The sequence below is a fragment of the Neofelis nebulosa genome, chromosome 3, assembly GCF_028018385.1.
Source record: "Neofelis nebulosa isolate mNeoNeb1 chromosome 3, mNeoNeb1.pri, whole genome shotgun sequence".
NCBI lineage: Eukaryota > Metazoa > Chordata > Mammalia > Carnivora > Felidae > Neofelis > Neofelis nebulosa.
Genome location: NC_080784.1, coordinates 67,972,637 through 67,998,031, shown reverse-complemented (window position 1 = coordinate 67,998,031; position 25,395 = coordinate 67,972,637). Strand labels below are relative to the sequence as shown.

Sequence of the window (25,395 nt, the reverse complement as noted above, 5' to 3'; positions counted from 1 at the left end):
ATTTTCTAACCTATAAAAATGTAAATGTTAGATTCTTGTCTGAAAAATCTCCACAATCATGATATATCATAATATTATTTTTAATAATTCAGTATTATATAATATCTTTTACATTCTCATATTTCATTGTAATTATAGGCACTATGAAAAATAATATAATTTATGTGACTTTTACCATTGCATTAACATTTCATTATCAATATTTTCTATTAATTTAAAATTTTACATTGCTGTCTGAAGATAGTGATTATATGAAGATAAGTGATGTCAGTTTTTCTCACTTTTGAGGATCTAGTAGGTAATACATATTTAGTCAGTGTAGGTTTATAGTTGGAAGACTGAATTTAAAGACCAGTTTGATTATTTCTGAAACATACTTCTAATTTTAACCTGCTAGCTTTAATTTTTTTTAACATTTATTTATTTGAGAGAGACAGAACGTGAGCCAGGGAGGGACAGAAAAAGAGGGAGATACAGAATCCGAAGCAGGCTCCAAGCTGTCAGCACAGAGCCCGATGTGGGGCTCAAACTCACAAGCTTTGAGATCATGACCTGAGCTGAGGCTGGAGGCTTAACGGACTGAGCCACCCAGGTGCCCCCATTAACCTGCTAGCTTTAGAATGTAAATAATCCCATACTGAACGCCTATAATTTGATGGCCTCTGTTACAGCTGAAATCAAGATAAAATGAACCTGCTCAAAATCCAGCAGTCTCAAAGACAGAAGCATAAGCGGCGAAATATACAGAAAGATATATATTCTCATAATAGGTACTGAACCATTAGATTGGTTATATATATGAGAATCATGTAACTCTGAAGGCCTTAGATAGGTTTTCTACCAGAACAGTTATGCATCCTTTTTCTCATGATTATACCAGTCATTATCTTATTAGAAATTAAACCATTATACTAATTGTCCACTGTAAATTTGTAGCCCTAACCAGAGTTTTTCAATAGAAACACTTTTCATTCTTTTACTTGTAATACCAAAAATATCTCATAGTAGGCAATCAATATGTACAGCATGAATGGATGGATGGATGATGGGTGGGTGGGTGATTAGATAAATTCATGTGAAGCTGTTCAGGATTCTTAGAACGAAAAGCCCTAACTTTGGACTTATTACCACTTTTTGTGGTTCTAGTCAGGAATCATTAGAGGGACTAATAGCTACTTCAATATTCAATTTCAAACCAATATCAATGCAAAAAAAAGTCTTTAAATATAAGGAATGGTTAGGTTACAGTGTCTCTCAGAAACTTTGATAATGAACAGGTATAAAGCACTTCTATATGCCAAGATCTGCTTAATTAAATTAAGAATTTAATTCTTAATTAAAAGAATTAACATATAGAGTTAATTCTTTTGTTTATTTTTTTTTATTTTTAATGTTTATTTATTTCTGAGAGACAGAAAGACAGAGCACGACCAGGGAGGGCCAGAGAGAGGGAGACACAGAATCCAAAGCAGGCCCCAGGTTCTGAACTGTCAGCACAGAGCCCGACGCTGGGCTTGAATTCACAAACTGTGATATCATGACATTAGCCAGCCACCCAGGCTGCCCAGTTGAGTTAATTCTAAATATAACTTTATGAGATATGTATAATTATTAATCTGTTATTAGATATACCTAATAAAACTGTTTTAAGTTTGTGTCCTCTGAGCTGTCAAGCAATAGATCATGAGTCAAGGGCCCTGTCACTGGAACCAAACTACCTAGAAGCAAATCCAGTACAACCCGTTTGCTGTTGTGCAGTGGAGTACAAACAGATTGCCTAGGTTAAACAACTTTGGATGGAGCAGAGCATGAAACGTTTGGGGACTCAAACCAGAATGGTTTTTTTGTAACCATGATCATGATAATTTTTATTAGGATTTTTTTCTCTGTCATTGACCTATCCACCTATTGACTTGTTTTACTACTATACTAAAACCTACTACACTACTATTATTTAATAAAGTCTACTATTATTTTGGCTTTTGTTAAGAATAAAATAAAGAGATAATAGTGTTTCTGGAATAGTAACTAGGAATACCTTAATTAGCCTCTAATTTGAATTCTTCTTGCTCTAAACAGAATAAGCAATTCTTAGGTTCATTTTTGTGGAACTAGTCATGTTAGTATTATGATGTGTTTATGGAATCAAATTTCTGAAAATAAGAAAAATTAATTATTTTCTAAATTCATTAAGTTCAAGCAGCAGAATGAGAGGAGACTTTGCAGAAAATGCATACAGTTCCCAGTTATCCAATTAATGAAACAAGTTACCAAAGACAATCAAATGGCAATGTACAAGTTACCTGGTGAAGAATTACATAAAAGGACATTTTTTTTAAAGATCACCTTAAAAAGCAGGGATCATGCATACCTGAACAACTTTTTGGGACTGCACATCAACGATAAGGACTCTGTCCAAAGTTGGCTGTGCAACATAAATGAACTTGTCTTTGACATTAACAGCTGAGGCCCACACACACCTCTGAATTTCATCTCCTTCAGCTTTGGGACATACTTCATCCTATAATTTAGAAAATAGTGGAAAAATGAATATTTTAAATTATAACATGGGTATGACATATTAGGAGCAAAATTAATGTTTGATGCTTTACTACTTTCAACATCAAATGTTAAATATAAACATACACAGAGAGATAAAGTTGTCTGTTAAATAAAACAATACATAGTGCACATTTAAGCTCATTAAATGTATAAATAAATCAATGTGAATGACCCTCTAATATAAATTTCATCAAGCCCTTAATTACTTATTTCTAATAGGACATTGGCCTTTCATTTGTTACTACCTAATTCATAACTCAGTAACTTCAGATATAGATAATAAATTCAATGTTTTCTCTCAAGCCTCCCACTCCTAAGCTTCTTTACCAGACATTAAATGCCACACCAAAGTATAGTTAAAGGTTATCACAGCATCTGTGGCTGCCCCCATGGCATCTCCATGGTCTTTTCAAAAGCCTCCAAATCCACTGGAAATGATTCCATAGCACTGTGGAATGAGAAGGTCAATATGTGGTCTGCTGTTTTTGTTCTTTAGAGAACTTCAGATCTGATTGCGGGAGGATCTGGCAGTTCCACTAGATTTTAAGATCTAGTTTTTAAGATTTTAAGATTCAGTCCAGAAGCTTTAGGATTCAGTCCAGAAGTTTCCAGGTATGGCCAAATCACCAAGAATATATAATGAGAGTGATTTTAAAAAATAAAATAAAAAGTAAAAACAAACAAACAAAACCAATACAGGTTGTTCCAGGCTTGCAGAACATAACCTAAAAAAAAAAAAAAAATCCTATATATGCTTCTGGTAGTTCTGGAGGTATGAAATTAACTTCATTATATAGAATGTACCGCAGTCATTCTAAAATGATTACCAGTGGGTTCATCCTGAATCATGTCCATGATACCCTTAAGTGGGCATCACAAACCTGAAGGCAGAAATCTGTCCTCAGCACATGCCCACTATAGTTTCATTCATCAAATGAATTTGAATAGAAACATTATTTTCTATGCCAAACATGCTTCTTCAGAAGCATATTAAATATCTTTGACAGGAACCTATTTTGTGAGAATCAAGCACTATATAAAGTAAGTACTTGAGAAGCATGAAGATGTGGGAAGAAAGTGGGATCTAAGATTGATGAAAGGCTCTGAATTTGGGAAATTGTTTACAAATTCTTTGCTGTTGTGTAAAAGCTACCAAGAAAATCTGCCAGAATAATAGGAAGTGTGAGTGACCTGACACATCACTGTTAGCGGAACAACTGCTGAACCAGGAGCAATTTCCACCCTTTTGTTTTCTACAGAACTATTCAACAGTAAAATAAACTGCTCTGCTGGGAATTATTTCCTATTTGTATGCTGTCCCCATAAGATGTCCCTGACCAGCCTCGCAATCATTTTTACAAAGCCATTAAAAGTTTCCTGACAGCCACCCTGAGTTTTCCTTGCTTCACTTTATGCCATTATTTCTGATGAGAGTCTATTAGGTCCCATTTTGCAACGACACTCTTATTTTTTCAGATCACATAGATTAATATTTATTTCTGGGGATAGGAATTTTAGAGGAATGTTTTTTTTCACATGCCTTAGGCATTGAATGAGGTAAAAGAAAACCTCAAAAAAAAAAAAAAACAAAGATGCAAAATAAAATTAAGATAATACATACGGATTAGGGAAATTGTCAGGAATTATATTGAGAAGTTTAATTAAATCACTTTTTATAGAAATGTATACCACCATTTAGAGTAAAAGGAATTAATAAGATATTAGAACTAATAAGGATGAGCATCAATAATAAAAAGACAATTCATAATCCATAATTAGAACTTATCTATTTCCCTTTGGGTCATTTTGACATTTAATAATACACAATTCCTGTCTATGCATTATTCTCTTCCAAAACTTTAAAGGCAAACAAGACATGTTTCTAGTGATGATGAAAGTTTGGATTTAACAATTAAAACAGTGCTGATGATACCTGACTTCTAAACATAAGTAGGTCAAATAGATGGATATATGCATTTGTTTTCTATACTTTGGCATTTTTATTTATTGTATTGACTCTCTATTAAAAACACATTTTCCTCAAATTTCTAAATTCCCACCTCTCCTTCCTCTTCTTCCTCATACACCCCCTCTCAACATGCCTTCCATTATTTATGGCAAGGACAAATGTTATTTGTCATAAGCACCTCCATTTTCCTTGCATCCAACTCAGCAAGTGTCTGTCATTATCCCCTCCTCTCATCCTTCTCTCCAATCATAGATTTGTCTACCTGTCTTTTGCCTTCAGAAAGATCTGCCCTATATTTCATTTGAAATTTTAGCTATGTCTCTAAGTATTCAAGCATGAACATTCTCTGTAATTTAAGAAGCAAAGAATAAGAAAACATTAATTGGATTTCATCATCTTTCCCTTCCAATCATCCATCCAATTCTCTTCAGACACTGAACAAGCTGTCTCGAAATTTACTTCCATTTCTTGATCTTTCAATATAAATTGTTCATACTTCAGACAGGTTTTCATCATCCTAGCTCTTTAAAAAGAGGAAAGATCACCAGTGGCCTCAGAATTTCCAATCATTATTCTTTACTTTTTATTGGGAAGCATTTATTGAGTTCATATTATGTGAGAGATATTGTACAAAACTATGTTTGGAAACAAAATCATGAATAGAAGAGAACACCTGCTCTCAGATTGCTCATAAATTCTGATGCATTTGGCTATTCAGACACTGATTCTTCCTAAAATGTTCTTTCATTCAAGTAAGGCGAAGATCGGCAAAAACATTTTTTCAGGAGTAGATTCCTTAATGCCCCTTACCCATTTAGCCCATCCTCACTCTCACAGCTCCTCCAGCAACCCACTGTTTGTTCGCTATATTTAAGTCTCTTATGCTTTGTCCCTCTCCCTGTTTTTATATTATTTTTCTTCCCTTCCCTATGTTCATCTGTTTTGTATCTTAAATTTCTCATGAGTGAAGTCATATGGTATTTGTTTTTGACTAATTTTGCTTAGCATAATACCCTCTAGTTCCATCCATGTATTTGCAAATGGCAAGAGTTCATTCTTTTTGATTGCTGAGTAATACTCTATTGTTTGCATATATACCACATCTTCTTTACTTATCTGTCGATGGATGTTTGGAGTCTTTCCATACTTTGGCTACTGTTGATAGTACTGCTATAAACATTGGGGTGCATGTGCCTCTTCAAAACAGCACACCCATATCCCTTGGATAAATACTTGGTAGTGCAATTGCTGAGTCACAGAGTACTTCTATTTTTAATTTTTTGAGGAATCTCCATACTGTTTTTCAGAGTGGCTGCAACAGTTTGCATTCCTATCAGCAGCGCAAAAGAGATCCTCTTTCTCCGCATCCTCGCCAACATCTGTTAATTGTAGCCATTCTGACAGGTGTGAAGTGATATTGTGGTTTTGATTTGTATTTCTCTGACGATGAATGATGTTGAGCATTTTTTCATGTGTCGGTTGGCCATCTGGATGTCTCCTTTGGAGAAGTGTATATTCATGCCTTTGCCCATTTCTTCACTGGATTATTTGTTTTTTGGGTGTTGAGTTTGATAAGTTCTTTATAGATTTTGCATACTAACCCTTTATCTGATTTGTCATTTGCAAATATCTTCTCCCATTCTGTCAGTTGCCTTTAGTTTTGCTGATTGTTTCCTTCACTGTGCAGAAGCTTTTTATTTTGATGAGGTCCCAATAGTTCATTTTTGCTTTTGTTTCCCTTGCCTCCAGAAATGTGTTGAGTCAGAAGTTGCTGCAGCAAGGTCAAAGAGGTTTTTGCCTGCTTTCTCCTCGAGGATTTTGATGGCTTCCTGTTTTACATTTAGGTATTTCATCCATTTTGAGTTTATTTTTGTGTATGGTATAAGAAAGTGATCCAGGTTCATTTTTTTCTACATGTTGCTGTCCAGTTTTCCCAGCACCATTTGCTGAAGAGACTGTCTTTATTCCAATGGATATTCTTTCCTGCTTTGTCACAGATTAGTTGGCCATACATTTGTGGGTCCATTTCTGGGTTCTCTATTCTGTTCCATTAATCTGAGTGTCTGTTTCTACGCCAGTACCATACTGTCTTGATGATTACAGCTTTGTAATACCGCTTGAAATCCAGGATTGTGATGCTCCAGCTTTGGTTTTCTTTTTCAAGATTGTTTTGTCTATTCAGGGTCTTTTCTGGTTCCATACAAATTTTAAGATTGTTTGTTCTAGCTCTGTGAAGAATGCTGGTGTTATTTTGATAGGGACTGCCCAAATTCATACCATTTCCTACTCTGGTGTGTGGCCCAACAGCTAAGAACATTTTTTTGCATTTTTCATTGGATGACAATAAAAGAAGAATACTATTTTGTGACATGTAAACATTATATGAGATTCAAATTTGCATAAAGGTTTATTAGAACACAGCCACGTCCATTTATTTAAATATTGTCTATGACTGTTTTCATGCAATAGCAGACAAAAAGATCATGTGGACTGGAAAGCCTAAGATATTTACTATCTGAACCTCTGTAGAATAAAATGTTGTTGATCTCATTCTTGGATATAACCCTATCTTAGTTATTGTTTAAATCCTATTAAGTTCTGTCTATAGTGACTTCTTTATCTTATGCTCCTTAATTATGATTTCGGAAAAGGTAAGCCTCGGACCTTGGTTTTCTGCTTTATTTCCTTTACATTAAATTCTTCTCAGAGTGCATTCATTCTTATTGCTTTATTGTAATTATGGTCAGATGACACAAAGAAATTAATCTGTGGCCTTGCCAACCACCAGGACTTCTATTATCAGTCTTTTACAGAAAAAAAAATCTGTTAAATGAACAACTTGAAATACCGCCACAATAATAAAAAAATGTGTACTATATTAAAGGTGATTCAAAACTAAATAGAAAGTAAAAAGGGTGAAATACACATACATGAACACACTTAGGTAAATTACAGATAGATGATAAGATAGGGAGATATATGATAGAGAAGGAGAAATACACAGATGGTATAGAAAGATAAACATTTTCCATCTAGAGATAGATAATAAGGTTTGTTTTATATTTGGAAACTTTAAAAAACTAAGTAATTTTATAAAATAAAGACTATTGAGTAGCAAAATAACAGAGTAAAATTAACAATAATAATCATGTGTAGGCCCGCATACAAATGTGAGTATAGTTGATATGTAAAATATCTTGTTTAAAAGTAGACAATAATCTAAGGAATGTCAGGCCTAGGAGCAAAGGAAACAAAACACGAAAGGCAAGCTAATTAAATACAAATAGGTTAGAATTCTCTGAGATATACAGAAAAGTAAATATCTGATCTTTTGCATAATTTGGATTATAAAGGCGTCATGTAATATACAGAGCTGTGAATAAAAATAAACTGGCATAGGGGCGCCTGGGTGGCGCAGTCGGTTAGGCGTCCGACTTCAGCCGGGTCACGATCTCGCGGTCTGTGGGTTCGAGCCCCGCGTCGGGCTCTGGGCTGATGGCTCGGAGCCTGGGGCCTGTTTCCGATTCTGTGTCTCCCTCTCTCTCTGCCCCTCCCCCGTTCGTGCTCTGTCTCTCTCTGTCCCAAAAATAAATAAAAAACGTTGAAAAAAAAATTAAAAAAAAAAAAATAAAATAAAATAAACTGGCATTATATTATATTATAATAAAATATTATTAAAAAGGCAGAAATAAGCATGTAACATATAAGGTGATCTAAGATGGATATACCAAATTTAGGCATTGGATTCACCCAAGGGTGGTATACAGACACTCTTAGGTAAGTACTGAACTACTAGAATTTTATATTAAGTCAAAGAATGAGAGAAAGAGAATTTGACGTTTTGATCAACATGTAGCATTTAAGTTTGAAAATTTATAGATATATTGCAGACCTGGTTCTCTTGCTGATGTGGTCACTAGTTATTAAAAATAAATTGATTTTAGTAGTTCTGCATTGTTTAATTTTTCTGCTTCTCTACCAGTCATGTTCCTAAGACTGGCAAGAGAGTTGCCTCCCCTGGCAGTTTAAGAATTGTGGGGAGTTGAAGGACCTTGCAAATAGAAAAAAAAAAAGAAAGAAAGAAATTTAAAAAATCTTACTGAAAATGTGTAACTGTAATCTTCATTTACCTGCAATAAACAGTCTGTTCCCTAGCTAGAATATTCTCACCAAAACTTCATAAACACCAATGATTTTCCATAGCTACTAAAAAGCACACCATACCTTGTATTAATCAAATTCTTTTCAATCTACATTTGGCAGTCATATTTCTAATATTTCCAGTGAACTTATCCCTAACTACTATGGGTCTTACTGATTTCCTTCTTGTCTCAACTTCCATAGATTTTATATTTTGTATCACATAGTTTGGCATATAACCATGTACTATCATCTTAATTGAAATGTTAGCCTTTGCTATTCCTATATTTTTACATTTTCCAAACATAATAGCAAAGATACAATATTTCTTCAGTAAATATATGTTTAAAATATATTTGGAATCTTTTGCAGCAATTTGGCATTGCCATAATAGCCATGTGCTCATATGACTATTAGACTTATCTCTTTAAACAGAATTTAGACCAGTCTGCGTGTGTCAAAGTTGCCTGGGGGATTTCTTGGGATGAAAAATACCTACTGGTTAAAAAAAAAAAGAAAAAAAGAAAAATTGAGCAAAAATCAAAGTGATTCTTTCCCCCCACAAATAGTTTAAGAAGCATTGATTTGAGCTTTTTTTTAAATCCCGACTGTCATCATCTGAGTCAACTGAGATATATAGAAAAGTGAATAATAAAATACTTGAAAAAATAGTGTTCACTTTATCAATAGACTGTAAATAATTATTTCCAATGAAGATTTGTTCAGTTTATCATGAATCAAGACAAATGAAACAAAGGTTCTTTTGTACTGTTTAGGTTGGGATTCCTAGGATAGTTTTCATAACATGAAAATATCTAGAATCAAGGTTAAGCTTTTTTTTAATACACTGAATATAATGTATTCTGTTGATCTTGCTTAGTGATATTAAAAAAAGTGATCTTACAAAAATGTATTAATTTAAATTAATATCAATGGTTATCTCCCTGTTGGACCTCTTTTTAAAAAGAAAGGCCATGAAGTTTAAGTACTTTTATCAATTTTTAATTGAAATCACTATTTATAACCTGAGCAATACAACTTTTTCTATAATTATGTATATTCAATTTATCTAATTCTATTTGCCATTTCATTTATTAAAGTGTCATAAACAGTCTAGCTCATACTAGTCAAAGCACAGGTAGTCAGAGAAATGTAGGAGGTCATTTGCCTTAATTTGGCCTTAGAAAACTGTCATATAGCATGATTTTGATTAAAAGTACAAAGACCACATTACAAAAATTTCCATCCTTTCTTTTAATATAAAAAAGATGTATTTATGTTTTTTAGTGTTACAATAAAAATGAAGCTGATAACATTACAGTTATAAATTGAGAATCAGTATCTCTTTAGAGACAGTGAATTAGAGAGGTTTTGACTTTGAGGTCAACCAGACCTAGAGGTAATACACTCATATTAACTGTGTAAATATTCTTCTTGGCCCTTGTTTATCTCAGTGGTATAACAATATTATGTATCACATAGGATTATTATGTACATTAAATAAAATAATGCTTGAAAAGGTTAAGCGATCCATAATGTTACCTGCTATTTTCATATAGAAAATTTCCCATGGGTTATATTTCATGAAACTAAAATAGTCTACATATTTTGCATACAATTTTTTTTCACTTTTTCATAGTGTTTGGAGAGAAGTCACTGTGAATATTTAAGAATTTCAGAGAGTTACTTTAAGTATGGAATAGTTGATGCATAGATAGAATTATTCAAGAGATTTTTTTCCCTTTATCATTTGGAAGTTCTGTGACATTGAGCAAATCACTTCACCTGTCACATTTCATCTGTAGGTTGAAGACATGAAATTAAAATCTTGTCAACTGTTTTCAAAAAAGAAAAAAAATCCAAAGTTTTCTGAATTATTTCTATTCTGCTTAAATGGAAAATATTTTACCCAGTTTATAAACATATTGCATTAGGTAAAAATCACTAATCAAAAAAAAATTTTTTTTAAGTATTAAACCTCAAATGCCTTCATAAGAGAAGAAAACTGTAGACCTTTTGTAAATGTAGAACTAGATGGTTTGTGTCTTGCTTCTCTTTGTTCTTGTAAAAGAACTGAAATCCTGGCTAGGGCTTGGTCCAGATGCCAGTAGGCACTGAGAATCCCAGGGGCAGGAACTTAATGTCTGTTGGGAAAGGCATAAATTTGAATAATGGGAGACCAAATTAAATATAAAAACTGAAGGTTTAAAGTTAGCTTGAAGAACCAGTAAATAGAGTTTGGCAAAAAAGTTGAATCAAAAGCTGATATCAAGCACTAAAGAAATTGAACAATTATGATCAATATCAGAAAGTATAAATTATATGGGCCAATATGTTTTATGGTGGATAGTTTGATTAAATAGTAGTGGGGGTAGTTGAAATTAAATTATTAGTTATGTTGAATTTTGTTCCCTAACATAATGAAGTTTTGATTTGTATAGGAGCAATAATAGTTTTTCCTGACTTTGTTTTACAATGCACAATTAGTAAATGGTGAGCTAGAGGGAAAAAAATAAGATTAACAATTTTTTTTTCCTTACCAGATAACACATGAAGTTAAGTGACCAGAAAGAGAATAGAAGAGAGGAGAGGAGAGGAAAGGAGAGGAGAGAAGGGAAGAGGGAGGAAAGGAAAAGAAAAACAAGAAAAGAAAAAACAAGAAAAGAAAGAATGAATTAAAGCAACCAAGCTGGGCTATAGTGTGTAAACTTTTCTTTAAAATAATGAAAAACTCATTATAACAGTGACATCATTATGAACACTAATGAATATCATGGGAAATGGGGCTTACTTCTTTCAAATACATTTTATAATTTCTTTTCTTTTAATTTTTTTTGTTAAAAAAAAGTTTCAATGTTTGTATTTTATTTCTGAGAGTGAGACAGAATGTGAGTGGGGGAGGAGCAGAGAGAGAGAGGGAGACACAGAATCTAAAGCAGGCTACGCTGTCAGTACAGAGCCTGACACAGGGCTTGAACCCACAAATTGAGATCATGACCTGAACTGAAGTCAGACACTTAACCAAGTGAGCCACCCAGGCGCCTCTGTACTTGAGTTTCTTTAAGTGGAAATAGAGAGTACTTGTTCAAATGGTCCTTTCCAACTACTGATTAGTAGATTCATTATTAAAAAGATGAATAAAACATTTGTTTAAATGCCAAATATACACATTTCCATTCTACAATTTTACAATTTTTCTGACAGCTGGATATCTAGTATTTTTCTTTCTTTCTTTCTTTCTTTCTTTCTTTCTTTCTTTCTTTCTTTCTTTTTAATTTAGAAAAAAGGGAGGCTTCTTTATAATGTACACTTTTAAATTTTGGCTTGAGAGCATAGATCTGTCTCCTTATAGCTTTCCATCATTTGATTTAGTTTTTCCATTTTGAAGCAATATATTCTCTCCTAAACTTTACATAAAAGTCCTTCCAATGTTAAAAAAAATTTGTTAATGTCCCTTTAAAACACAGCTCCCAAAACTAAACTTACATTTTTTTAACGTCAGTACAAATTAAGGAGTTCATTTCCTTTGCCTTCCTGATTATCCACTTCACAGGTATTATTTATTTCAAAATCTATAAATGCTTTAAGTAATATGATAGGAGCATGAAGAAGTGCAATCTGTCAAAATAAAATTGCTGGTTTTTAGAAGACATTGTAAATGCATCAGTTTGGATTATTTACCTTAATGCTTTGAAATTCTTCTATTAAAATGGAAGACATTAAGTTATTTCTTATCGTTAAAGTCCACAGGATATAGATGAATCGAAGTTAAACTTTTAAGGAAAGAGCTAAACAATTTAAATGAGATGGCATATCAAAAACAATCTAAGGTTCTAAGGTGTCCTTTCCTTCTTTAAATGTTCATCTCTCTCTCTTTTCTTTTTTTTAGTAGTGACACATGAAATTTGATAATGCCCATTTTTCAATTTTTTGTTTCAAAACATTAGTTTAGGATCAAGATGGGTTTTAGTGATTATCTTTTTTTTTTTTTTTTTTTTTTTTTTTGGGACAGAGAGAGACAGAGCATGAACGGGGGAGGGGCAGAGAGAGAGGGAGACACAGAATCGGAAACAGGCTCCAGGCTCCGAGCCATCAGCCCAGAGCCTGACGCGGGGCTCGAACTCACAGACCGCGAGATCGTGACCTGGCTGAAGTCGGACGCTTAACCGACTGCGCCACCCAGGCACCCCAGTGATTATCTTTTTTAAATATACATATGTAATCTGTCCTTGTGAATACCTTACTTTGCCTTGGTAACTATTTTTAAAAATGTTGACAAAGGAGTCCCTGGGTGGCTCAGTTGGTTAAGCATCTGACTTTGGCTCAAGTCATGATCTCAAAGCTTGTGAGTTTGAGCCCTGCATCAGGCTCTGTGCTGACAGCCTGGAGCCTGCTTCAGATTCTGTGTCTCCCTCTCTCCCTGCCCCTCCCCTGCTTGTTCTCTGTCTCTCTCTTTATTTCAAAAATAAATAAAAACATTAAAAAAATTTTTAAATGTTGACATAAAAGTATAAATTGAAAAAGAAAGCATAAATAGAGCTAATTTATACTTGTTGGACTATCTACACTTGTTTCAATAGAGTGTAATATCATTTAGGAATTGAACTTTTTTTGCAGCACATAATCTCACAATGCAGATGGCGACATGTCATTTTGATCGAGTCCTTCCATCTTTCCATATTGTCTAGCACAGAAGTGCCTTATGTGGAAGACAGGCGTGATCATTTTTGCAAGACTACTATTTACTGAAGCAAATTATTCTGAAGGGTGATAGATATATCTTCAAAAATTATAAAGCTATTTATAGGATAACTATATGCATTTCTATTTTTCAACTTTACTGTAATGCACACATAACTTGTCCCACATCAGGATGCCTACATTGAATACCATTACATTTTACCTTTTAGGTCAACAGTCTTTAAAAATTTTTTTAGCACGTGTTATATTATTTACTGTTTAAATATTATTGCAAATGACTTTACATTCTGTTTCTTATGGGTATGCAGTGAAATGATATTGGTCAAAAAATTTATGCACTTATGTATTTTGCTTTGTTTATATCAGTTAAAGAAAAACCATGAAAATAGGCCCATTTTTAAGTTATATTTTGTAAACCTTTAGAAATAAATGTTATGTTAAAATAATTTATCTCTGCACCAACCTTCTTTATAAGGGGATACAAACCAAAGGTACATTTTCTTTATTATATTTCCTACAGAACTATATTTTGTCTTGTCTCCTTTTTACTACTGAATTACATAAGAGTTCTGCCACACTCTCCAGTTCAAAAAACTTCTTGGGTGATAACATGAAAACAGTATTGAGTGAGAATTCACCAAAACTGCTTCTGTAACTTAGTTCTATGTGAATCCTTCAAAATGTATACAGAATGGGGCGACTGGGTAGTTCAGTCGGTTGAGCGTCTGATTTTGTCTCAGGTCATGATCTTGAAGTTCTTGGGTTCCAGCCGCATGTCAGGCTCTGTGCTGACAGCTCAGAGCTTGGAGGCTGCTTCTGGTTCTGTGTCTCCCTTTCTCTCTGCCCCTCCCCCATGTGTGATCTGTCTCCCTCTCTCTCTCAAATATAAACGTTTAAAAATATTTCAATGTGTACAGATCACCTAATCCGATATGCTATTATTTTATTACATTTCTAATTTTTCTAAATAATTTCAACAGGGAGCAATCAGCAGTAAAGTAAATGTTTACGAAATTATATTAGTAGATAACTATATGCTGCAAATTATACATTAAAGAGTTCCTTTTTTTTTAATTGAAGTCAATGGATACACAGTGTTACTCTAGCATCAGGTGGACAATGCCCTGACTCGAAACGTCCATACCCTCTGCTGTGCTCACCACAAGCGGATCTACTATCTGTGACCACACAATGCTATTCTGATACCATTGACTATATTCCCTCTGCTGCTTCTTTTACCCCCATGACTTACTCATTAAAAGTTACTATTTTTCAATGAAAATGGTACTAGTGTATAGGTTTTTAAATATACTAAGCTCGTTTTCTTCTGCTCTTATCATAGGAGTACGTTTTTCATCTTAAAATAGAAATGAGATAGGAGCGACTGCTGTGGTCTTTTTCAGGATGGAAGGAAGTACACGTAAGATGGAGTCCGTAAATGGATCCAGTTCTTGAAACGAGAAACACTTTGGCGGTGATTTCGGGCAACTCAGACTGCCAGTAGTTAAGCCCCTCCATAGTGGCTCGTGTTCCATTTTCTTTAGCACTTCAGAGATGAGATTTAAAAAGGGAATGGAATGATTGCCATGTTGTTTGGCAAGGCCCTAGGTGCGCTTTGGGTTTGTCTTTAATTTACTGAGCAATCTGTAACATGCTGTCTAAAACTGCTTTAATAAAATCTTGAAGAGACATTACTAAATTATAAAGAAAAAGGAGTTTTAATAGGCAATAAATTAGTAGCTTAAATAGTTAAGAGATAAACAATAGTTTTGAGCTTTAAGTTTTGTCTTCTTTTAATTCTTATTATATAGTTGTATCTCCAATTTCCATGTAGGAAGCATATAAAATCATTATATGATAAGTATATAAAGAAATGCATACTGGTTCTCTAAATGCTTTCAGCAATATTTTTAATTCTTCACAATTCAAACACTTAATAAAATAAAATTGAGGACATTAATTTACTGTATTGTTTTTCCTCCTACACCACCTCTCAAATTATTCAAACTGAGATTTATGACGTATCTGAAATATGAAAATGATATTAGAGGAAATGACTAGCCTTTGGTATTAAGTTGCAACTTTGACAACTAGGTTTGAAGTATAAAATGTAAACAATAAAATATCAAGCAAGAGCTTGGGATATTAAAGTTACATAGAAATTTTAGGAAATTTCAAGAAAAATAAGAACTAAGATTTAAACAAACCATTAAAATTTTAAATCTAATCCACAAAAGCTTTAAAATAATTACGTAATTTTCAACATATTCAGAAAGAGAAATGTTAGGAATTGTGTGAGCAGAATTGTCCTCATTCATAAAGAAACACCAACAGGAAATATCTAATTCATAATTCAAGAGATACTGTACACTCCTTAAAGTGAGTAAATGAAATTGATTCCATGCAGTGGGACTGGGAATAGGGAAGCATGAAGAAAAAAAAAAAAGACTACTTTTTCTCTAGGCTTTTTTTGCATCATTTTATTTTACCATGCAAATCATTCCTTTGGGAAAATAAAAATAAAAATAAAGAATAGGTACCTTTCTTGTGAATAAAACTAAATCTTAGGCCAGAACTATAGTTTAAAATCTGTAAAAGACATACTTATGTGACTTCATAAATCTCAAGTAAAAAGGTTTCATGTTTAAAGACATTTGTATTAATAATTTTTTAAATAGTTTAAGTGTTTATTAATTTTGAGAAAGAGGGAGAGAGCACACATGTGGGGGATACAGAGAGAGAAAGAGAGAGAGAGAGGATATCCCAAGCAGGCTTCATGCCCAGTGCAGAGTCCAACAAAGGACTCCATCTTACAACCATGAGATCATGACCTGAGCCAATATCAAGAGTCGGACGCTTAACCAACTGAGCCACCCAGGAACTCCTGAATAATTTCTTGCAAAACTCTTCAATTTTATCCTTAGGAAATTTCCATCGAGAAAATTAAATTGCTATGAACTCATTTCTTTCTGAAGTGCATAGAATGTACTTTATATTATAATGAGTTCTTATTTCTCCTGAATAAAATGTTCCATAATGATGGCAAATGATTGTCTAAGATACATATATCATTTTGGTCATATTTATCCAGGTAACTTGGCTGGTTCTCATTAGTAATTCTTGAAGGAGACTTAATCTGCTTTCTTAGATAAAGTCACCTGCTATTCAACTCCACTAAAATGTTATTGCACAATTTACATTCCCACTGTTGTTCTCCCAATGTTAGGCTTACATACTTACAGTCTAATAGAAGCACAATACAAGATTTTTTAAAATAATGTGATTTTTGGGGCGCCTGGGTGGCTTGGTCAGTTAAGCGTCTGACTTCGGCTCAGGTCATGATCTCACGGTCCGTGAGTTCCAGCCCCGCGTCGGGCTCTGTGCTGACAGCTCAGAGCCTTGAGCCTGCTTCCGATTCTGTGTCTCCCTCTCTCTCTGACCCTCCCCCATTCATGCTCTGTCTCTCTCTGTCTCAAAAAAATAAATAAACGTTAAAAAAAATGTTTAAAAATAAAAAAAAATAATGTGATTTTTTTTTGGACAATTAGAAGGCCTCTTTAAGTCTAGGGTTTCAAAGATTTCATATATTTACTTCTTTTAACATCTACAGAGGAATCTACTAAGAAATAGAGGTAGTTTGTATTACTTTCTATAAGAAGCTCTTTGCAGGACATCACTGCAACCACAAAGGGAGAAAAGCTTAAATCTTCAGCATTCGAGAACTCTTTTCACTATAAGCCATGTTTGAATGGAGGCCCATTGAGAAAAGAATAAATGGAGAAACATTTCTTTCTGAAGTCTATAGTGCCCTTGAATTCAAAAGGATGCTCAATAGCTTCGTGGGGAAATGAATGGTCTGCATCATATAAAGGAGCTGATGATTTAACAAATATTTTTTGTGGACAGAGTTTGGAGAAGTAGTAATTGGGTTAGAACCAGAAAGAAACGCTGAATAGGGAAATTTGGAGGTGTAACTAATGGAACGGATAAATGCCCTGAAGGCAGCAGTGCTTGAGGCCAGAGACAACACCAATGGAGAAAGAAATGTGCACCTGCTGTGTTTCCCTATTTCTAATTTCAGCATCAATTTCTTAATATCTAAATATTCTGAATGCTATAGACAATCTGTTCCTATATACCAATACCATTTCAATAGAGTACTAATAGTATTTATTCATAAAAGTACAGTAATTTTCATAGATGGGAATTTCAGACCTAGAAAACAGGCATTTTAGAGGTGATACATATCAGACTTCTTGTAGAAAGTATGTCCCTCTGCAGTTCAGCACCATTTTAATTATCATTAAACCCAGTAATTAAACTTTCGTGTCTCAAAATATAAAACCCATGCAGGATAAAATATATGTGATCTTTATTTGAGCTCTTCCAGGGTCGATGAAAGAATAAGTAACACCATGGTATGTGTGAGGAACCGCAGCTAGATCTATAATAAGCAAACACAAAAGTAATGGAATTTAAAAGGTATTAAGGAGTACAGATGACAAAATAGTTGAAAACCATAAGAGTGAAAAGGTTGGTAATCTTGGAAAATCCTGTCATCCTTGAGCCTGTAATTTACACATTTTTCCAACCCATTTCAGTTTGCATTCTGAATTCATAAGTCTGGGTTAGAATTCTATTTGCTTGAAGTTCATACTCTAGGGGACAAGATGAAATCATGTGTACAACTAGGATAAACATAGCAAAAATCATCTAGTAAAGCTATGTAACAAAAAAGAAAAAAAGAAAGAGAATGAAAGTATAACCATGTTGCATGAATCCTGACCAGCTCACTATCAAAAGCTGAAACCTGATGTAATCTGACATTGCACCAAAATTGAATTTTTATTTAAAGCAAGAAAATGGCATCTTCTGAGAGATTTGATGGAAAATTCTATATTCGCAATATTTCAGTTTTCATCTTAATGTTACTAGTTAATGAGTTATATTGGAAATTGTGCTTCCATTCTCTTAATACCAACAATGACTTGATAAATGTTATATTTATGTTTAATCCTCTCATGGAAGAAAAAAAAAAACTTCAAAAGACTCATTACTCTCACTCAAGAGATTTATCTTCTAAATTCCCAAAGAACCAGCTTTTTTTTTTCTGTAGTAGAAGTCCAAACTATCTTTTACAATTTATCTGCACAGTATATTTTGACTACGTGATCCTGAATTAATAGACACATGAGGTTATATGTACCCTGAAATAATTCATTGATAAATTATTCTATGAAACATTGTTTTCACAAACACATTGAAAGAACAGTGTTTTCTGGGAACTGAAGTAAGGAACAATATTAAGGTGAGGAAGAAATTAGATGTATACATGTTTAGACTTAAAGAATGCATAAAAGAATGAATAGCCCAACTGTCTAAACAATGGAATTTTTATGAAATTCATTTAACAAATGTTGCTTGATTACCTGCCATGGGTAAAACACTGTACTAATATTGGGTATACAAACACGGATTTAATAAGTCCCTTGACTAAGAGATAGTAAGATGTGATGGTTAATTTTGTATGTTAACTGGGTTATTACTAGACTATGGCACCTAGCTGTTTGGGCAACACCAGTCTATTTGTTGCTATAAAGTTGTTTAAAGGTGATTAACATTTATAATTGTTCTTTAAGGAAAACAGATCACCTCCCATAATGTGAGTGGTCCTCTTGCAATCAATTGAAGGCCTTAAGATTTAAGAATGAGTTTTCCATAGAAGAAGGAATTCCGCCGCAAGCCTTCCCCATGGAAATCTGCTTGAGTTTCTAGTCTGTGTACATATTTCAGACTCAAGACTTCAATACCATTTTGTGTCTGAGTTGCCGGTCTATTGGCTTCATCTGGATTTCAGACTCCAGACTATATATAGCATCCCAGTATCCACTCTTACCTGAATTTCCTGTTGGCTGTCCTGCCCTAGGGTTTTCAGACTTTCTAACCCTCCCACCATCACCTGAGACAATTCCACAAAATAAAAAGATCGGGGATAAAGACAGAGACAGAGATAGACAGAGGTAAGGATAGAGATAAACATAGAGATAGAGTCAGAATAAAGAGATACAGGTATTAATTATATTGGTTCTGTTTCTCACATAATACGCAACAATTTGCTCAGGAAATTATTTTATAATTAGAAATGTAAATCTAGAAATGTAGCACCAAATAGCTTACACACTCTGAAATTGGTATCTCTCTTGTGTTTAAACACAAAACAAAATAGCTTTGCATGAGCTTTTATTCTCAAAACTTAACATGATCAATTTCTTCTTACTTCTACCTCTGTATACTTGTATATCATGAAAGTGCCTGTGTATATATACCAATTACTTAAGTTTATCTCACACTAAGGAATAAAAAAGTAACAGAACAATATGAAATAAAAATTTATTTACTGTACTCTTTATTTCATATATATGGACTATAATAATCACATAAGAAATGTGTCTTTCTTTTTGGTATTCATTGAATACTTTTATATTCTGCATTTAACAGTTATAAGCAAGACATAGTTTTAGCAAATTCACAATTCTCTCTATTACTCTTAGTGCTTTAAAAAATATATTGGTCAGAGGCACCTGGGTGGCTAGGTCAGTTAAGCATCCAACTTTGGCTTGGGTTGTGATCTCACAGTTCGTAGGTTTGAACCCCACATTGGGCTCTGTGCTGACAGCTGAGCCTCGAGCCTGCTTCTGATTCTGTATCTCCCTCTCTACCCTTCCCCATTTGCACTCTGTGTCTGTCTCCAAAATAAATAAACATCAAACAGATTAAAAAAATAATATAAAATAAAAAATATATTGGTCAGCTGAAATGTTTTGGTATTTTAATGTCAACATTCAAAGCAATAGAAAGGTCATAAATTTCAAACATACACATTTTGGGGATTCCTGGGTGGCTCAGTCGGTTAAATGTTCGACTGTTGATTTTGGCTCAGGTCATGACCTCATGGTTCCTGAGTTCAAGCCTGGCATTGGGCTCTGTGCTGACAGTGCAGAGCCTGCTTGGGATTGTGTCTCTCCCTCTCGCTCTGCCCCTTTCCCGTTCGTGTGTGCATGTGTGCTCTCTTGCTTGCTCTCTCTCAAAAAAAAATAAACTTTAATTTTTTTTAATTTGATAGTTGCCTTCTCTTAAAAGTACAAATCTGATATTTCTTACTTTTTGCTTACTCTTCCATTATGATAATTAGAGTATTAAATTTTTTGTAAGTTTTTGTTTTTTATAATACAGGAATGCTAACTTTTCTCCTTTTATTTTCTTTCATTTTGCACTATGCATTTCTAGCATAAACACTTATGTAGGCTTAACATAAGATTTCCAGAGACTATGATTTGGAAAATCTGATGCAGTAAACTAGTTTTTAGTAATGACCCTTGCTTTGACACTCACTGTTGATGGACGTTTGCAGATAATGGTTCTCAGGTTGAAAGAAATGAGTGAAGGCTGTCATCACAGGGTTTGGTTTTCACTTCTTCAAATTTTAATTTTTATAGAAAATTACATATAATTTACATCTATGTACATACGTAATTTCTCACTATATATACCCAGACATGTAGGGAGAGATGCATGATCCTATATAGTTTCTACTTTAGTTGTTTTAGAAGAAGGTCTATATAGACAAAGGCTTTAAAAAGAGAGAAACTCAGGTAAGTAAACTCACATCCCTATTGTCAAGACATGTCACAAAAATTCCACATCAATTTTTTGCTTGCTTTCTCAGTTTTAGATTCCAAATAATTAAATTAACTCATCCAGAGCCATCAAAACACATTCTAAAAAAGGATATTCTTAAGACTTGCATTCAACTAAATTGCATTAAACCATTTACTGATACTCTGAAATAGCACACTTGTAATGTAAGAAGAAAATTCTTTGTCTCTAAATTTGCAGATCAAATTCAGGAGGTGATGGTTTTGAGATAAAAATATGGATATCACAGATTATCTTATTGCTGTTAGTCGCCGAGCTTTCAAATTCTGTGATATGACAAACACATCTGTGTCAGTTAGCTACAAAACTGCTGGTCCTGTAAGAATCAGAGATAACACTCTCCTACAAAATTATTTTGCTTTGATTTAAAACATTTGGATGCTACATTATCTTTGTATTAGCCCAGAATTTTCATCCATAATGCTTTTATGAAAATATGAATGTGGTATTAAACTGCATGATTTGCTCTATCACAAGCAAATATTTATATTTTCCTATATGTCTTTATTTACACACACATAGATGCCTTACTCAGAATGGACTTAGTATTGATATTATATGATTATAAAACAAAACAAAATTGTTTGTGTAATTTTAAATGTTTTCTTCCTTGTTAAACTATAGCTTAGCAAAAATAATAATTCCATTTAGCTTATAACCGAAACCTTTTTAAATTAAAAAATGTTTCATTTGTTTTAAACAATCACAGGCATATGGAATTAAATTGTTTTCTTCATTTAAAATAAGAGGTCTTGGGGGTGCCTGAGGGCTCAGTCGGTGGAGCACCAACTCTTGATTTTGGCTTAGGTCACGGTTCATGGGTTTGAGCCCTGTGTTGGGCTCTGCACTGAAAACCTGCTTGGAATTTTCCATCTCCCCTCACTCTCTGCCCACCCCACCCCCCCGCCTCTCTCTGTCTCTTTCTCTCAAAATAAATTTTAAAAATTAAAAAAATAAAATAAAATAAGACATGTTTTTCCTATAAAATAGCTGGATCTTATCCCACTTATATTTTTCTTCTCATTTTAGTGCATAAGATGTGAATTGTCTCCATACATCAACATAAGACAACACTGGCTACTGGTAGGCTGAAAATAGGAGTTGAAAGTAAAAAATCTAAACCATGGAATTATTAAATATTTATTTTACTCATATCTCATGGCCACGCTAACCTTTAAAATGAGTATTGGGAGAGGATCCATGATTAGGTCTACCAATATTTTAATTTATTTGGGGAGTTTGGTGCATGACCAAACTTGTGTGGGAGCACATAAATAACATAGATACCTTTAATCTTACATATTTTGGTGTATACATGTTTATGTGGAGATATATATAGAGCTATGACAATGTAAACATAATTATAATTTATCATCTCATAAAAATGTAATCCTTAATATGTATGATTAATCCCCATTTTGTTAGAGATTATTTTATTTTCAGAATGCTGTACCAATATTTTACAGAAAAAAATCTTTCTAAGAAGGGTAAGATACATATTTATAAATAAAAGTATTGATATTTTCCCATATAAATCTAAAGCATTCATTCCATTGAGACCTCATAAAAATGAGATGAAAAATAAAGGAGAATCAATATTTATAAAGCAGCTAATATACCCCCGTTTCCCATCAGATTATTTGAATGTTATTTTCTTTTATTTTGTTAAATAACCATTGCCTACCCAGATGGGAGACATTCTAAATTAAGGAGCAGGTAAACTTATTATGCTGTGTTCATTCTACACGTTTCACTACTATTGCCTTTATTTTAATTAGAGCAAGTAATTAAGAATATACAACATATTATTTTTCCTTCTCAAGTATAAAACCTGCATAGAATATCAGCCTGTCTCACAGTTTTAATATTTTCCTCCCCAAACTTCTCATACATGCATGGATTTCATTGTGTTTCCAAAATATAATTCTACTTAACAAATCTGCTGCATAAAACTGCATAGGAAGTTTTTAAATACTTGCCTGAAATCCAAGGAGCTTTTCACTAGGCTTAATGTGCCTCTGAAATTCACATTCTATGGGTTGTATCACTTTGATTCCATCTTCATAAAAAACATAGAACATGTTCCCAATTCCCAGACCTTAGGAATAAAAACACATTCAAAAGTTCAAAATAAAATTATCAGAAATCTTTACAACCAAAACTCAGTGTTCCTCCCAGTACTGGCAGGAGATCGATTTGTAAAGTTGTATAATGTTAATAAAGCAAACCATATGAATCCTTTACCTTATACCAAAGCAACTTTGTGATATTATGTGACATTCTTTATGGTCTCTAATCTGCAATTCAGTGATTTCTTTAGTATAATTCAATAAATGTTTCACATAGAAATGGAAATTATAAACTCTTTGATATATAGATTATGTCTGACACCTTCCCCACTTAATTTAGGTGTTGATTAAAAAATAAAAATAGTCTTTGAAGAATTGTATTTATTGTATATTATTATTAGAGTTCCCTAGGGAAAATAAAATTTCATTCTTTGTAGAAGTTTTGTTTACATAAAGACTTTTAGAAAGAAAAAGACCAAGTCTTCCAGATTGGGGAAAATATATTTTTTCCTAAAGTAATTTTTGTAAATATAATCATATATGAGGCCTTAGATTTCAGTTTTTACACTGGCCAAGTTTGGGATCCATTTCCATACTTTAAAACTTGTAGTAATTTACGCTCTTAGGAAAATTTCAGTAAATGATTGAATTCATACTTTTAATGTATTCACCCCACAGATTTGGGTATTTGATATCTCAGAAATTCATCTCACTTTACTGATCCATGCCTAATAGGTGCAGGATGCTACAAATCAGACACCGGGAATGTGGGTAAGGTTAACTGATGCCTGCATGTGGGAGGCTTTCACATACTCCTGCACACCTGTTCTCTGTTTCCTCTGCTTCTGCTTTGTTCCAACATGGCCAGTCCTTAGCACATATAGTTCTTTTTCTTCTGATCTTCACCTGAGTAGCTCCCTCTCTGGCTGTACTATTTTGCACAATTGTATGTATTCAATCTAACTATAGCATGCACAATTCAATGATAGCATGACCTCTTTAAAAGATAAGTAATGATATTCAAATCTCAGTAGTTTGAAAAGCCAAACCATTATTGTTTTAAATGTTTAAATTCTAAAAATATTTATAAAGAAAAAAATTTATTTAAATACAAAAAAATTTCCCCAAATATCATTTCATTTTGATTGATAACACCTGCAAGGTTTTTTAAGTCAAGCCTAAGGATCATAATAAAAGTGTATTGATTCATAAAAATATTTGTTTATTCAACTTAAGACACATTTATTCTTATCTAATATGTTCCTAGTTAATAAAAGGATCACCAATTTTGTCCATCCAGCCACATATCCATCTATTCTTATGATTTAGAGGAAAATATATTCAAGTACGATTATGACTTTATTGGTGTTTATACATAGTGGTTATAATTTTCTTTTAACACATGAAATCATTTCTATATAGTACAGTTATGCATTTTAAGTGACTCCAGATAATTTTCACACATCTTATTGCTTTATAAATATTTCATAGTACTCCTATTTTAAAATGATGCAATCTTTATCAGTTATTATGTATTATAATTCCAGAGAGCACTACAGTATGTTGGAACATTTCTGAACAGTAGCAAAAGTAGCAAAAACTAAATTCAAGTCTTATTTTTCATAGAATTTAATTCATAAATTTTCATAAAATTTAATTTTTTCATGATTTCTAATAATTTTAATTTAAACTTAATATTTTTCAGAAAATAAAATTTAGTAGTTGTCAGCTCTTATTTATAATTATGTTTATACACAGATGAATATAAATTCTATGCCCAAAGGATAAAACTTTTAAAAGGTCTGATTTTATGCCAAAACAATTGATTCATATCAGCAAGCTTTCATGTAAGCATTAACATAGGATTGACGTGAACTACATGTTGGTGACTATCAATTTTTTTGGTTGTTGAAACTTGTAAACATAATCATGTAGTCATGTGGTGTCTAATTTTTAGTTGTGTCAGTTAACTATGTTTCATGATTATTATAAAGCTCCCAAAATGTTTAATGACTATGACTCTCCCTTCCTTCAGCTACTGCAAAATTCTGGTCCAGAATCAGGAATTTGAATGTGTTTGAATATGAAAAATACTCTAAGTCCAGAGTGCAAAGTTTCATGAAATCTTTCTGCCCTGACTCAAATGGATTCTTTCATTATGTCATTTACCATATTCTGTATACAATGCAGTCAGTGGAATTTTGCTGAATTGTTGCACTGATGAAGTTTCTAAGATGT

General features: G+C 33.1%; 1 protein-coding gene across 3 annotated transcripts in view; it reads right to left on the bottom strand.

Annotated features, from left to right (window-relative positions):
• FSTL5 (follistatin like 5) overlaps window positions 1-25,395 on the bottom strand; it is a 789,672-nt gene that overhangs the window by 77,596 nt on the left and 686,681 nt on the right. For all 3 annotated transcript variants that reach the window (XM_058720999.1, XM_058721001.1, XM_058721000.1), the window contains exons 12-13: window positions 23,068-23,186; window positions 2,372-2,521 (exon numbers count right to left, since the gene is read on the bottom strand). In XM_058720999.1, the coding sequence (XP_058576982.1) occupies window positions 2,372-2,521; window positions 23,068-23,186 (269 nt within the window). The remainder of the gene's footprint in view (window positions 1-2,371; window positions 2,522-23,067; window positions 23,187-25,395) is intronic.